The sequence below is a fragment of the Cibotium barometz genome, chromosome 33 (genome assembly GCF_041138505.1).
Source record: "Cibotium barometz isolate CiBa-2024 chromosome 33, ASM4113850v1, whole genome shotgun sequence".
Classification (NCBI taxonomy): Eukaryota; Viridiplantae; Streptophyta; class Polypodiopsida; order Cyatheales; family Cibotiaceae; genus Cibotium; species Cibotium barometz.
In genome coordinates, this window is record NC_141078.1 from 23,563,081 (window position 1) to 23,578,660 (window position 15,580).

Consider the following 15,580-nt stretch of genomic DNA (forward strand, 5'->3'; position numbering starts at 1 on the left):
TTGCAGGAAAGCACACAAAGCTTGGAGGAGAAGAAGCCAGAATGCACACAACACAAAGTGTATTAGATTGTGTCAATGTACAAAAGATAAGTTAGCCCTAGAGTGATGGGCGTATATACAAGCCGGGGGAAAAAACTCCTAAAGAGGGAGAAAGTGCCCCGACGGTCCTAAGTGTGTTCACACACATCACTGCCTATATATATATGGCAACAAAATCTGAACATACCAAGAGGCATTGCAAGAGACCACTCTTAGCCAAGCCACACAGGAGCCCCTGCAACAAGTTACTCCTCCAACAAGCCCGGCTCAACTAATATTTACAGATCTATCTCCCCTCAAAGAATCAACTCTGGTAGACACGCCAACAGAGAGCACCCAAACAAGAAGCACGAATATAGGCTGAGGAAAGACAAGGTGTGGAGGCGGTCATAGCTCCAGTACAAGAAACAGAGGCCCTAATTGATGCAAGCAAAAGACAAAGAAGTCCAGAGCCATCCAGTCCAAGTAAGAGAAGGCAGGTGGAAGATGAAGTAAGAATACCCAAGTTGGCCTCTCCCTGTAGAACATAGACTATCAATAATTCTTGCAAGAGACCATGGAAGGACTAGATGAGCTCCTCAACCAACCACAGATTGCGCTGGAAGAAGAAGCAATCACAAGTGCAATCTAGGAGAGCAAGTATAAAAGGTCTGGCGATGCCACCTCCTCACAACGCACATGCTCCACGATCGTAACATCGCCCTTCTCTGGAAACAGGCTAACGATGCATGCACACAAGCATAAAAATTAAAAGACAACTTGGCAGTAGCTGAAGCTACCCATAAGGATGTAATCATGATGATGAAGAGCTTGAAGGCCACAAAGGAGCAAGAGAATAGGTATAAAGCCCTGGAAAGCAATAACATGATCCTCAGCCAAACGATCGTGCAAAGAATCAAGGAAAATATGGACCTCAATGCAAAATTAGAACAAGCTAAGGAGCAGCTTCAGAAAGAGGTCACCCACATAAATGAGCTCACTATACTTCATGCACACCAAATACAGGAGCTCCAAACCAATGCCAAGCTCCAAATATAGGAGCTCCAAACCAATGCCAAGGCCAAAGAAGAAGATTTGCAATGCCAAATCTAGTAGCTAATAGCACAGCTAAAGGTAGCGGAGGAAAGAGCAACTCATTTATAGCACGAGAGGGAACAAACAAACAAGGTCCATGCAGAAAAGATTAGAACACTTAATGACATAATAAGTGCAAGCATGCTGAAGTACAAAGAAAAGAGTTGGCACACCAAGAGGCAATGGCGCAGCTTACATAACAACTACACAACATTCAGAGGCTAGTTGCCCAAAGGCTCCAACAAATCACACCCAAGCTCAGGAAAGAGAAGCAACGGCGAGGCGGGCCCAAGAGGACGCAACCAAAAGATTCGAGGAATTAGATACTGTAAGGAATTAGATACTGTAAGGATGGTCTGGGAAACGGCAATTTGAAAACTCCTTTAGCAACACTGACTCCCGCCTATAAGAGTTAGAGCCTCTGCTGTAGGTCCAAGATAGAAGTCAGCGGCCGGAGCCTAATGATGATCTCCGCCTCCTCCTTGAGCACGCCTCCGAGTTGGGTCAGCTGGCCAGTAACTCCTTGGGCCTCTCCTCAAACTCTTACCTTGTTTTTGTCTACACTAACACTCTCTCTACTTCAGTATGACATAAATCTATCTGAAGATATAGGCCTAGAACTAACCCTAATTAAACAAAATACTGAAAGAGATGCTGACCCTACCATAATAATGGGAGTTTTGTAGGGAGACTTAGTACTAACTAATCCACAAGACATCTTCTTCTACCCTTTACATCCTATAGTGCTAAACCTTCATAGTTGGTGTCGCGTCCTCCAAAATTCAGAAATTCTCGACAACAGTGTCGAAAAATTAGACCTATTTGTCCTAGATAACAATCATGAGATGCCCGCCAACTATGAGGTAGTAGCACATAGTTACCAATGGATTATAAGTCATGGGTGGCTAAAAGTATATAACACTCACTAGCATCTAAATTTATGTGAGTCCACTTTATATCATCCTTTTGGCATTCTAAAACTCTACTCTAATATCTACAAACACTTAGAAGCCATGCTAACACATGTACAATACAATTTCGATGCTACCCACATTAAATATCCCACTATCAATTTTGAAGAGATTCCAGACTTACAAGAATTTATTAAGTCTCATAAACCTAGCCACCCACCCCCTAGGTCAGGGTCAAGAAGAATCCTCTTCTTCAACTTCAAAATCAACTTATGTCGCTAGTAAGCTACTTAACTCCTATCCTAACATGCCACCAACTAACACATCTCAAGAAGTTGACTGCATTTTCTCAACCTTCAATCCTGCAGAGATAGATTTTCCCACTAGCCCTCTCGCCCCCGATGGCACCTCACCCATCTCCACAACGGCACTCTCAAGAGGTACGACGTCCTATCCCGCTACTCGGATATCACCCCAACAAAATAGCACAATGTGCCATACCCTCTCTGAGCTCCACGCCCTAACTTAGAAGAATTAATTCCTTTGGCTGGAGAGGGCACATTATGGGTGAATGTGGCAAAGCACACAAAGTTGGCAAACCTCCAGTTAGTTGATCTGCTGGAAATACGGATCGTTACATTCATGATCAGCTATTGCTTTCAAAGGTGGAGGAAAGCACACCATGTGCACACGAGGCGGCTATGCCACCATAGTCACCGATGAAGGACAACCCAAATTGGAAGACTTTGGGATACAACCAGACTGGCGGAAGGAGTACCTGACAATTCCGGAATACAGCTAGGTCCATATGGGCGCACCACCAACATAGCGGGTGGATCCTTTATACATGCCAGTTAAAAGAAGATGGACACCGCTGGAATTTCAGAAAGCCAAAAGGCATGACTCACATGTTTGCTACAACTTTCAAATTTTCATACCAGCAACATTTGCAAACATACAAGAGCAAAGACAACAAATGCTTACATGGATACAGGCATGGCACAGAATTCCAGACCCAGCAATTATGCCTAGCGTCAGATTTTTAAAATTGGTGGTGGTGCTGATAAACCAACCCAAGGAGCCCTACAATGGGTATGAAACAAAACAACTGAAGTTCGACATGAACCAAGGGCCATCCGACAAGGGCATCATGCTTTACTACCATCGACTGCGATGTCTTCCAGGCTACATGCATATAACATTCAAAGACATGGTGGATATAGGATTCTGGAGATCCCACTCAGAATTCCGACACACTTAGAAAGCTCCAATCCAGAAGAAATTTTAACCGACACACACTTAGAAAGCTCCAATCCAGAAGAAATTTTAACCGACATGAGTTTGGTGACCAGATCTTTAGACCTTGGTAACAGGTTCTGCGAATAGAACCTACATTAGGAAGGGGGGGATGTTAATCCCGTTTTGGATTAACAAACATGATCCTCCAATTGAGGACATTAATAAGGGTCATGAAACGGCACTATTAAAGTTGTACATTATGAGATATTGGCCACCCAAGGCCTAGTAAGTTTTGGGCACCCAAGTGTGAATAAGAGCCAAATGTATATAAGGCATTTTCTCATAATAAAAAGACACAATCCCCTTTGTGCTATAGAGAGAGATTGAGAGAGAGAGAGAGCATTCTAGCATTGTTCCTCTTCTATGCTTGTGTGATTCATGCTTATGTGGAAGAGTGAGTGAGAGAGAGAGAGAGAGAGAGAGAGAGAGAGAGAGAGAGAGAGAGAGAGAGAGAGAGAGAGAGAGTGCCTTATGCCATGGTGCGAGCGACTCTACGGTGACATCGTGGAGGTAGAGCTTGGAGGTTGGAGCTTAACAAGTGAGCTTGGAGGCCTCAAGGGACTCAAGTTCGAAGCATTGGTAAGTTTCCTATGATAGTTGTGATCTATTGCTCATCCTTAGGTGAGTGCATTGAGTTCCCTCTTGGAGGTGTGGTAGCCCATAACAATAGTTAAGGCTGGGACTAGCTCATAGGCTGGTTCAGTGAAATGTACATTTCCTCTCCCTCTTCCCCTCCCCCTTCCTAGATAAATTCCTTTATGATACTCTTCTATCCGAGTTTGTGGGAAAGGATTGGATTTTAGCATTCAATGCTTCTCCCCCTTGGGGAAATCTATCTTTCTTTATGATACTCTTCTATCCGAGTTTGTGGGAAAGGATTGGATTTTAGCATTCAATGCTTCTCCCCCTTGGGGAAATCTATCTTGCCCTCGCAAAATCATTGTCTGCATGATGTAAGCAAGGAATTCATGATTGCTTATCATCTTGTTAATATATTCTTTAATACAATTTTTCTCTTTAAGTTCTTCCCTTTTTTTGTGAGATGGATTCTACTAGCCTGTAGTCGTTGCCCACTCAACTTTTGGTTCCTCCTGGATTAGCTCTAGAGAGGGGGCATTCCCTTTGCTTGTGCATAGGGCTTGGGTATGTGCCCCAACCTCTGATCTTTCCTTATTTGGAACATTCGGCTCTAGGATTGACCAATTCTTGTTTTCATTGGTTATAAATACGCAATCTCAGAACTTCATCCCTACTTCCATCTCTTTGCTTGTAGGAAAAAATGTTTCCCCAGTTCTAGTAATACTCTCAGCATCCCTCTTAATGCTTGCAGTGTAAGAGATTGGCCATTGAGAATGGTTAAAGGTGTTTCAAGAGGAGGTGTTGCATGCACAATCCCTCTCTCTATTGGGATTCTTGAAATATTGATTATTGCATGACCTCATTAGCAGAGTGAGCCTCTTGTTCATGCATCCTCAATAACCCTCTTGCTCTCAGCAGAGTGAGTCTCTTGTTCATGCATCTCGAATAACCCTCTTGTTCTCAGCGCAGAGTGAGCCTCTTGTTCATGCATCCTGAATAACCCCTCTTATTCTCAGCAGAGTGAGCCTCTTGTTCATGGATCCCAAATAACCTTTTAATAATATTTAACAAGCCACTGGACAATGTGGGGGAGTTGGAAACTCTCTCTTTCACTCTCTCAACCATATAAGCATCCTCTATGGACTCTTCCCTACTAGTCTCACTTGAACGCAAACCTCTCTAAACAAGCACACTTTGATGTATGTTGGCCCAATGGGCTAGGTCCAACACTTCTCTCGTAGGAAGATCTTGGAAAATTCAATGCACTATCGTTTGGAGCAACTTCGTCTCTTAAATTTTTCATGATCCCAAGTGTATGAAAAGGTTTTTAACAAGCTAAATCTTTGGACCCAAATTTTTGTTTGGTAACTCAACCTTTACCCAAAGATTGAGTTATACGACCTGAAAAACTCAGGTTTTTCACTTCTCACTTTTTCACTTATTATCCTTAAAGGTTACCCTTCTAGTCAAAACTATTTCCTTAGTTGACTAGGCTAGGCATCATCAAAATATAAATTATTTTAAAGGATAATCACACGACGTGAAAATCAACAAATAATCATGCGTGAAAAACTCAAGATAGTCATAATCGTGAAAAACGCCAAACTTTTTTTAAGTTTTGAATACCAATTCACTACCAACACATCCTGTTTACATCGGTTGGTTACCTCAGAAGTCCAAAAACATGAAGTATTTTTTGTGTGAATTTCTAAAGAAATTTACAATCATGAAAAACCTTAGTTTTTCACGCTATTTTTTAAAAAATCTTTTTTCATCAAAATTAGTTGTAGTGAGTTTGGATGATCAATTTAGTTCATGTGGACAACTCAATATCCTTAATTAATGAAAATATTTCAATGTAAATTCCTTAATAAGAAGTTCATGGCATGATTTTCTGGGTATTTTTCACACGTGAAAAACTCAGATTTTCACAACCATGAAAAACTTCGGTTTTTCGCATTAGAATCTTTTTGGGATAAGAGGATAAGAATTTTCTACTTTTAGACAAGCAATCTCATAATTTACGGCATAATTTTTGGGATTTTTTTATTGACCATGAAATTCTATGGTTTTTTACGGTCTTAAAAACTCGCCGGTATAAAACACCAAGAAATCACTGAGATTTCTAAATTTGATAGTCTCAATCTCAGATTTTCCTGTTCAAAAGGTGCAGTTTGAGCATTTCCAAGATAATCATACTCGTGAAATAACTCAAACAACAATATATTTTTTATTTTTTTATGATTTTTAGAAAAAAGAATAAAAAATTACAGTGTTTTTTCATGTGAAAAAGTAGTGTGAAAAAGTCAAAAAATTAAAATCAACGTAATGAGTATATCTTTCTCCGAGTTACCTACCAAGTACTCATACACCATCCCCTTCACTAAAAACAACACAAAACCATCACTTCGCCACACATTCTATCACTATGTTGGAACCTTATTGTGAGGACCCCTTGTTGGAGGTGCAAATCTCGCATGGGCAGTGGGAATTGCAAGATGGGAAAAGGGATGCCAAGTAATCCCACATGCAAAGGCAATGTGAAGGACTGGAGGGCTGGTTAGGCAAGGTGGGACTTGACTTAGCATGCAAGAGCCCCCATATAAATGTTTGTGCCTCTAGGGGTGCTAGCGGCTCTAGAAAGCATGCTAGGCACATATGTTAGTGGCAAGCCGTCTATATATCATATGTGGTGTGGTATCATGACACATCATGGGCGGTGTGGCTACTCTTAGTTTCCAAGTATTGAGAAATGTGGTGCCATGGAGCACAAAGAAGGTAGGGAGTGAGTCATGTAAGCAAGAGAAGAAGCATGCACATTAGAAAAGAAATAGACTAAGGGTCTAATGTCAAAGGTTGATTTGTATGGTCATTTATAAAAAATGAAGTCAAAGGTCAAAAAGGTACAAGGGAGCACATGTAGTGTGAGCATTAATGAACACATGGTCGGCACTAGGCACAAAAAGTATGGATTGGAGCCCTTTCCAAGGTTAATATGGGTGTATGGATCTCGAGTTACAACAATGAGATTATTGAGTTTATGTCCTTATTGTTGAATGGTTACTTAATCTATAGCATAATATTGTATTAATATTTTTTTTTCTTAATCTTCACCATGGATTTGATTGCTTGCTATTATGAGCAGTCCTAGATCCATGATTTTTAACATGGTATTAGAGCAACCTGAGGGTTGACCATAGCAAAGTGATTAGCTTTCATCAGCACATAAATAAAAGTGATTAGTGATTAGGCGATCATTAGGTTCTTCTTTATTTATGTGCAACATTAGGATTGTGCGTATTTTGCTTTTTTAGTTTAAGTTGGTCTCTCTCGTTTCAAGCCAACCTTGAGGAGTATTTCTAGCAGCTTGAAGAAGAGTCTTAACAGCACATGCAAGAAGCTCAAAACAATAGCTGGGTTCGGTTGCTTGCAAAGAGAAGAGAGCGACAATTTTTCAAGAAGGAGAGGACGGTTCTGCACCATAGTCAACTGTTGCACCATAGCCAACAAAACAGCTGCCTACCCTAAGAAGGTGATTTGTAGTACCTCCTTTGTAGGGATGGCATATTGTAGCTGAAGGTCGTTGCAAACAGGAAGTAATTGTGAGCAAGGAGCAAGCCAATTGGGGTGCATCAAGTCCAAGCAACACGCCCTGCAGAGGAGAGATGGCAAGCATCAATCAGAAGCGAGAGGGTAGCGTGTACGAGAAGCAGCGCGGCTGGAGAGAGCGTGTGCCGGCAGAAACTCCAGCTAGACCTCATCACTAGTTGCAGCGAAAACGCCATCTCACCACAGAAGCCAGCACCACTGCGTGGGTAGTTGTGCACCGAGCTGAGATAGCTGCACCACCTGAGAAGAAAGCTCAACCAGCCTAAGCATAGAAAATCTTAGAGCAAGGGCAACCGGGGCAGCAGCGCAAGAAGTAAGAGGAGGTAGAAGCAACGCGATAACCAGCAGGCGGCAGCATCACCATTCGCTGCAGTCACAACATACCCTCAAGCACACGACGCATCTCCAACTGCATGAGTAGCGCAACGACTGACCTAGCCATTGCGGCTGATAGCGTACACATCTCGCTTGCATCGGCAAAGCAGCAGCAGAGAGAGAGAGAGAGAGAGAGAGAGAGAGAGAAGCGACAGTGTGAACGACTAAGACTGCACTCGATAAGTTTATTTTTCAAAAATTAAAATAAAAATAAAATCCCTAATGTGTAGTGTAAAAGAACCCTCCCTATAAGAGGTGTTCACATGCATAAAAAGGAAATGTGGCCATGACCATTTTAACTTGGGCATCACGCAAATCTCCATGGGCTTCTGTATTAACCGCATCAACAAAATCAACATCAAGAATTTCTCAAGCATTTGTAACCTTTGTAAAAACGTCACAACCATACGAGTATGTGAACAAGTGGATCTAGAAAAAAAAACCCGTTAAGCATGTGTAAGCAACCAAATGAATATAAAACCCCTTACTATCCAAGCTAACATTGTAAAGGCCATCAAATGAGTAGGCCAAAAATCATTTGAAATATTGTATTTACCTGACCACATGAGAGTAGCTAGTTGAGCACCCAGGGAGGTAATGTTTGTTGTAAAATCAACCTGACCACCTCTAAAGTAACCTTTGAGCTAGAGAGTAACCAAGCCAAAAGAGCCTCTAAGTGACCTAGCCAACTTAATAATGAGGAGTGATGGAACTGTTATAACCTCACATCCGACCACCTTGCAATAGCCTAGAAATATGGCACCGAGAGGAGGACGGGTGTTGAGAAATGTGATGCCATGAAGCACAAGGAGTTAGGAAGCGAGTCACATAAGCAAGAGAGGAAGCATGCACATTAGAGAAGGAATCGACTAAGAGTCTAATGTCAAAGGTTGATTTGTATGATCATTTGTAAAAACGGTGAAGTTGAAGGTGAAAAAGGTAGCACATGGAAAGTGCAAGGAAGCACATGTAATGTGAACATTAACAAACACATGGTTGACACTAGGGTGCACACAAAGCATGGATTGGAAGCCTTCCCAAGGCTATAAATATGGGTGTATGAATCTTGATTACAACAATAAGATTATTGAATTTATGTCATTATTGCATGATTACTTAATCTATAGCATAATCTTATATTAGTATTTTTTCTTAATCTTCACCATAGATTTGATTGCTTGCTTCTATGAGCCGTCCTAGATCCATGATTTTAAACACCAAGATGGTATCAGAGCCCAAGTTCATGGTTTGGGACCACTTCCTTCCTTACTAGATTAGAGGGGATTGTTGGAGGTGAAAATCTCACATGGCTAGTGGGCATTGCAAGATGGGAAAAGGGAGGCCAAGTAATCCCGCAAGCAAAGGTGAAAGTCTTGCATGGATAGTGGGGATTGCAAGATGAAAAAAGGAAGGCCAAGTAATCCCACATACAAAGGTAGCGTGAAAGATGAAAGGGTATGTAAGTCCAAAGGGACTCCTCCTATCTTCAACTTCCCCAAGCTTGTCTTTTGTGAAAGATTGGAGGGCTGGCTAGGCAAGGTGGAAACTTGCCTTAGCATGCCATAGCCTCCGTAAGCCCATGCAAATGTGTGCGCCTCTAGGGACAGGCTCTAGCAACTATAGAAAGCACACTAGACACACATGTTAGCCAGTCGTCTATGTCATACGTGTGGCATGATATCATGACACATCGCGGGCAGTGTGGCAACTCTTGGTTTCCAAGATGGTATCAAAGCCCCAGTTCCTGGTCCCGGGCCACTTCAAATTGGAGGGGGATGTTGGAGGTGCAAATCTTGCAATGGGTATTGGGGATTGAAAGATGGGAAAAGGGAGGCCAAGTAATCCCACATGCAAAGGTAATGTGGAAGATGAAAGGGTATATAACTCCAAAGGGACCCCTCCCATCTCCAACTCCCCCAAGCTTGTCTTTCGTGGAAGACTAGTAGCCAAGGTCGGGACTTGCCTTAGCATGCCAAAGCCTCCGCAAGCCCATGCAGATGTGTGCGCCTCTAGGGGTACTAACAACTCTAATAAGCATGTTGGACACATGTTGACCAATCATCTGTCCGTTTGTGGTGTGGTCTCATGACACATCATTGGGTAACATGGAAACTCTTGGTTTCCAAGACCCTTACCCCCTATATACTATACAATACACGTTCCCAAAGAATGAATCCCACCAAGAAGCAGCATGAGAAAATTGTTCCTCACCTATACTTGTTATCCACACCTATAAACCCTAATTTACAATTGACAAACACTAGTTTCCCAAAGTTTGGCTCATCTCTCTGCTATGAAACGTTGTGGAGATCAAGGACAGCATGAGGAACCTGTTCATGAAAGCAATCGTACATCATCATGGGTAACGTGGAAACTCTTGGTTTCCAAGACCCTTACCCCCTATATACTATACAATACACGTTCCCAAAGAATGAATCCCACCAAGAAGTAGCATGAGAAAATTGTTCCTCACCTATACTTGTTATCCACACCTATAAACCCTAATTTACAATTGACAAAAACTAGTTTCCTAGAGTTTGGCTCATCTCTCTGCTATGAAACGTTGTGGAGATCAAGGACAGCATGAGGAACCTGTTCATGAAAGCGATCGTACATCATCATGGTTGGTCATCCAAACATGAATCTCAAACTAGGGTTTTTGCCATGTTCCCTATTCGTACATCACCTCTCACTCCCTCGAAATCAGACCTCTACCTCAAAACCGATTTGTGCATGTGGAATCAGTAGGGTGAGGTGAAAGAAGGGTTCCCAAGGATTAAAACTTGTCCAAATGTCAAGCGGAGAAGGATGAACAACCCATAATTGCTAAAAGAGGATGCCCATAGTTAAAAATTGTGGGAACATACCCAAAGCACAAAATATGGTATTGTGCCCATTTGGTGTCCACACTTATTAATAAGTGTGTGTACACTTATTATCATCAGTGAAAATATTACCAAGTCCCAAAGTTGAGACTTTTTGGTGCCACTTCCTTGGCCATTTTTTTATCACTGCAAAATGTCCACCACCAAACAACAAACAATTACAAGCACATGGTCTTGCACGCGGTAGTTCCAAGCATCCCCGACAATGTAAGACTGACCCACGACAACACATCCAGCACAAGAAAATATGTTACAATTCTAGCAGTTTGTCTAACTCACAAACAACCATGAATAATGCAAATGCATGTACATCTAAAAGACCCAAGTCACGTCTCAAGACACACACAAGCTATCAGTGACATGTCCAGCCCACTGGCCAATGGTGGTAATGCACAATGGCCCAGCCAGCCCTAGGTCCAGCCAATCCTACCACAAAGACATCCCCAGTACACACTGAACAAACACATGATAACCACTAGCCTGGGCCAGCCATACCATGTGATAAAAAACACAGCTTTTGGCTGTCCACACAAGCCCCAAATCCCTCCAAACATAATTAGCAACTCTGTCCACATGATTAGGAAGCCCATGTGTGACAGTGTCTCACCAAATCTGATATGCCTAGTACGCATGCATGTGCTCACTAATCTCGAGATAAAAAGGCTAAAGCTTCATTATTTAAATTGCACCATACGTAGCGACAAAATGCTTTCATGAATGCCTCATTATATTAGAGGCTGTTATAGCAAGTCCCTTTCCAAGTCATGCAACACACTCCTACTTTAATCCAGCAAGCACTATGCCACAGCAGATGCACCAGTTGTTGGCATGCTAAGGAATACAGATTTGTCACCACCTCATGCAGAGGGTTGAGGGTAAGCAAATGACCACGAATTTTTACATCACAAAATGCACTGTGTACACCAAGAGAGAGGCATACAAAAAGATCAAACAAGGGGTATAGTTCCTCAGGTCATGGACAAGCAGGACTGCACAAGTGAACCAAAATGGACAGCTCAAAGCTCATTGCAAACTCCCATCGAGGGAACCTGAAGCTAGCTAAGGACATCTAAACCTTTCATTGGCAGAAAAAGATAAGGTCCTCTCTGCTCTTGTGCTGATAGTGTTACTTTTGAAGGAGCTGCCAATCATGCTATGCTCTCTCCTTTGCTTGAGTTCAACTGTCCAACTCTTATCTATCTTGGTCTTTGACTGATGTGCTGCTAGAACTCAGCAAACTTCTTCGGTTATTGTGTTATTCCCTGGTAGAGGTATTTGACATTTAGCTCCAAACAGAAAAAACAAATTGCCCTAACATATGCAATCATAATTCATGGGCATTAAATCAGAAAAAATAACAAGTCAAGTACCATTTGACTAGGCAAGGTAGCGATACAGCTTCCTGTCAGTCTTATCCCTTTCCAAAAATTCACGCTCAATAAGAGACTCTATACGCTTCTTGATGACAGACGGGTTTGGCAAAAAACGGGCTTGCAGCTGTTTTGTCACCTCACTGACAATGTTGTTGTGGTCAAGAACACGCCTAGACTTCATGATCCTTACAATTGCAGCCTCGATCTGAGGTTTCCTGTCTTCTTCAACCTTCTGTCGCGTCTCTTGCTTCTCTGGTTCACTCTCTTTCTGAGCAACAACAGTTCCAATCTTCACCTTGTAAAATTTGCTGGTGAACTTGTCATTGAAAATAAACACATCATCTTCACTTATGTCCTTGCTCATTGGCTCCTTGCGAAGAACATTCTTGCCTTTCACACAAGCTAATGACTGCAAACTTCTTTTAAGATCTAGGGCTGGGATATCTGTAGCCTGCTCAATCTCTCTGTAGGTCATGCGATCCACAGAATTGAAAAACATAAGGATACACATTTGGTAAGTGGAAACATTCAGCTCATGCCTCTGCCCTTTCCCAAAAGTTGCTTTGAGATCCGCTGTGCCCATATTGGTTTGCCAACTGAGTCGACGACCTGTGTGAGTAGAAAGGTAGTATGTCTTAAACTTGTCACACACTGTCAAAATTTCTGTGGGAAGGTTGCAACTAGCCCCTGACTGGGTAGGCCAGGAACCAGTAGTAAGAACTTGCACTGATAGAGTGGGACTGTCACTATTCTCATTAGTTGACAACATTGCATTGAAACCTAGCATGGTGTCCTTTGATGTTTTCATATCAGTAAACATACCTTCCAACTTAGATGTGAACTGGTAGCCACACTCTGTCTTCAGCTTCACAATCAGGCTTCTTTCTGCATCATCTGAAACACTTTTACCAGACAAGAGGCGCTTTGCAAGGTGCTGCTTATAGTACTTCTCAAAGACATCCTTCTCTTGCAGGTATCGGAACAGCATCATCACTTTGTCCAATATGCTCTCCACATCTTCCTCACTAACCCCCTTCAAGCCTTTTCTCAGCTTGTCATCCACAAACAAAGAGATAAATTCTGGAGACCTAGCATTGAGATTGATGAAGTGCTCAAAAGAAGAATTCAGAGCATTTTGAAAAGTCTTGTCATTGTTGAATGAAGCTGTGATGACTTTATCATACTTGTCTTTCTCATCCAGCAGACGCTGCACAAATTCTACTGGGTCCTTCAACCTCTCTGGATCAGTGACAAGCTGCCTGCCAGTTTCACGCAAGTGAGCAGTCATAACATCCCGAACAAGCCTCAGCCCTGGGGGCACCCGCCGAAATAAACTGTACATTCGCCCTAGGTCTTCATACCTATCATCTACCAACATAAACACGAGTCCTGAATTTTCCATTTCCACAAGACGATTCATGTGGCTTGCAATCATCTCCGTCTCTACAACAGCAGTGATTTTAACCTCTGATTTAGCATCAAGATAATGTGATACCCTTTCAATCTCTTCATTTAGCCTCCTCTCGGCTTTCTTCAAATAGTCACCACAGTCACAGCACTCAATGAACTCTTGGGATTCCAATTTGTAAAAACCTGAGGCAGCTTCTAGGAAAGGTTTCTCAAAATCCTCTTGGTATACATGGGGACCAAGATCCATCAGCATCTTAGAGACATTGCGCATCAGACCCCTGTTGATAACCTCACCCGTGCGCTCTCTATGAACAAGATCCAGAAGGGTATCCAGCAGCCTAACCTTAATCTTAGGTGACCTTACCACATTGTCTCTCCACAAATTTAAGCCAATCTCATGTACAGGGGTCTTATTGTAATTGGGTACATAGGTCCTGTCCATATACATCAAAATGTCCCTGATCATCTGCAGAGCTTTGTTGTGTTCCAACCAGTTCCTGTTCAATTCCTCCAGAAAAAGTCCACCTTGTGCGGCCTCAACGGACCTTGCCATTTCTTTAAGATGTTGTGTTATGGTATTCACTAGCCCAGCATAAAGCTTATCACCATACTTATGGAGAACCATGTTGTAGGCATTCCTGAAAAACAGTTAGTGTTGATACTACTTTAGCTGTGGCGATAAAAAGATTTCATAAAATAAATAGGTGTAGAAATACAAAACTCCTTATACCAGGAAGACACAATACATGAAAGTGAGCATCTTAACTACTGCTTGAACTTAAACTTTATTCTCCTTCAACTAAGTTCAAGCAAGAACACGAAGAATAAACTTTAGAGAGATCTTAACTATGACTATCCATATCTATCATATGATTATCCTTGATCAAGTTGAAACAAAATGGACTTCTATTCATCAAAACTGACTTCTTAACCAGTCCTATGACCAAATTATGTCTTTGGATGCTTGCTTAACTCAATATTCTACTTTTTTTGAAACAGCCACAAGAGTAGCTTCTTAAGCAGTGCCAGCCAAACACCTTCATAGAAAAATGACCCCGCTAGCAGAACTCTTCCTTTACTGATTGTTTGCAGAGAAATAACAAATCTGCCTTTACAGAAACCCGGGTTCTTTTCCGAAAAAAAAAAAACTTGAAAGGCAGTTTTTAAAAAAACTAGTAGGATCCTACTTATACTGATCATGGGGGAGGTGATAGTGAGATGATGATCATGGTAAAATGGCGATAGTAGTGATGATGATCATGATCATGATGAGACGACAACACAGACAAAGATGACAACGATGATGGTGATGGTGGTGGTGATAATGCGCAGACACATGCTTGCCTGTAGAGCTCCTCGAAACTGAGGCCGCTCGCATTGTGGTTGTAGATTTCGTGGATGGCATCGTCCAGAATCCTCCATGTCCGCTCTGCATACTTAGGATCGATCTCCACCTTGTGCTTAAACGGCTCGATCTTGAAGTTCTTCTTCTTTGGCAGGCTCATCTTCGTTCGCCTGCTGCTGCCAAGCCCTAAAACATACACTGCCAAAACCCTAAAAATCAAATTGGGATATTCTACCCCTAAAAATTACGCAAGAAATTGCTTCGAGCGAGACGCAAACCCTAGAAACCGCTCAGAGCGAAATGCAAAACCTTTAAAGAAGAAAAATTATGTACAGGAGGAACAAAGAAACCCTAAAAATCCCACAGAAGAAATCGTAGGTTTTGGCGATGGTGATGAGAGTGGAAGAACTGTGGCACAAGCACAAAGCTAAGAAAATATGTCATTTTAAGCTTACAAACATATAATTGTTTCACACCAGCTGATAAGTTAAGGCGTACCTTTAAATTTATTGACCCCCTCCTCCTCCTGCGCCCACCTACATCAATGCCACACTTTCTCATTTCAAAGCGGCAAATTGTATATCTTTTGTTTTTGTTTTTCAAGCCAGTGTCAGAGACGAGCAAGCTTGTTCTCAGACTCGAATAGAGACACATTAGCTTCGTTGTCTCTAGTTTCAGAGC

General features: G+C 42.1%; 1 protein-coding gene across 2 annotated transcripts; it reads right to left on the bottom strand.

The window, feature by feature from the left end:
• Positions 1-11,480: 11,480 nt before the first annotated feature.
• Positions 11,481-15,379, bottom strand: LOC147619408 (cullin-3A-like). 2 transcript variants are annotated; one of them, XM_086773049.1, is made up of 4 exons: positions 15,209-15,379; positions 14,899-15,097; positions 12,142-14,192; positions 11,481-12,033 (listed from the first exon to the last, which is right to left on the bottom strand). In XM_086773049.1, the coding sequence occupies exons 2-3, from the start codon at positions 15,057-15,059 to the stop codon at positions 12,149-12,151; spliced, it is 2,205 nt and encodes a 734-aa protein (XP_086629175.1). In that variant the 5' UTR covers positions 15,060-15,097; positions 15,209-15,379; the 3' UTR covers positions 11,481-12,033; positions 12,142-12,148. The 2 variants fall into 2 exon arrangements, with proteins under 2 accessions (XP_086629175.1, XP_086629176.1); XM_086773050.1 differs by having other exon boundaries at positions 15,233-15,366.
• Between the last annotated feature and the right edge of the window lie 201 nt (positions 15,380-15,580).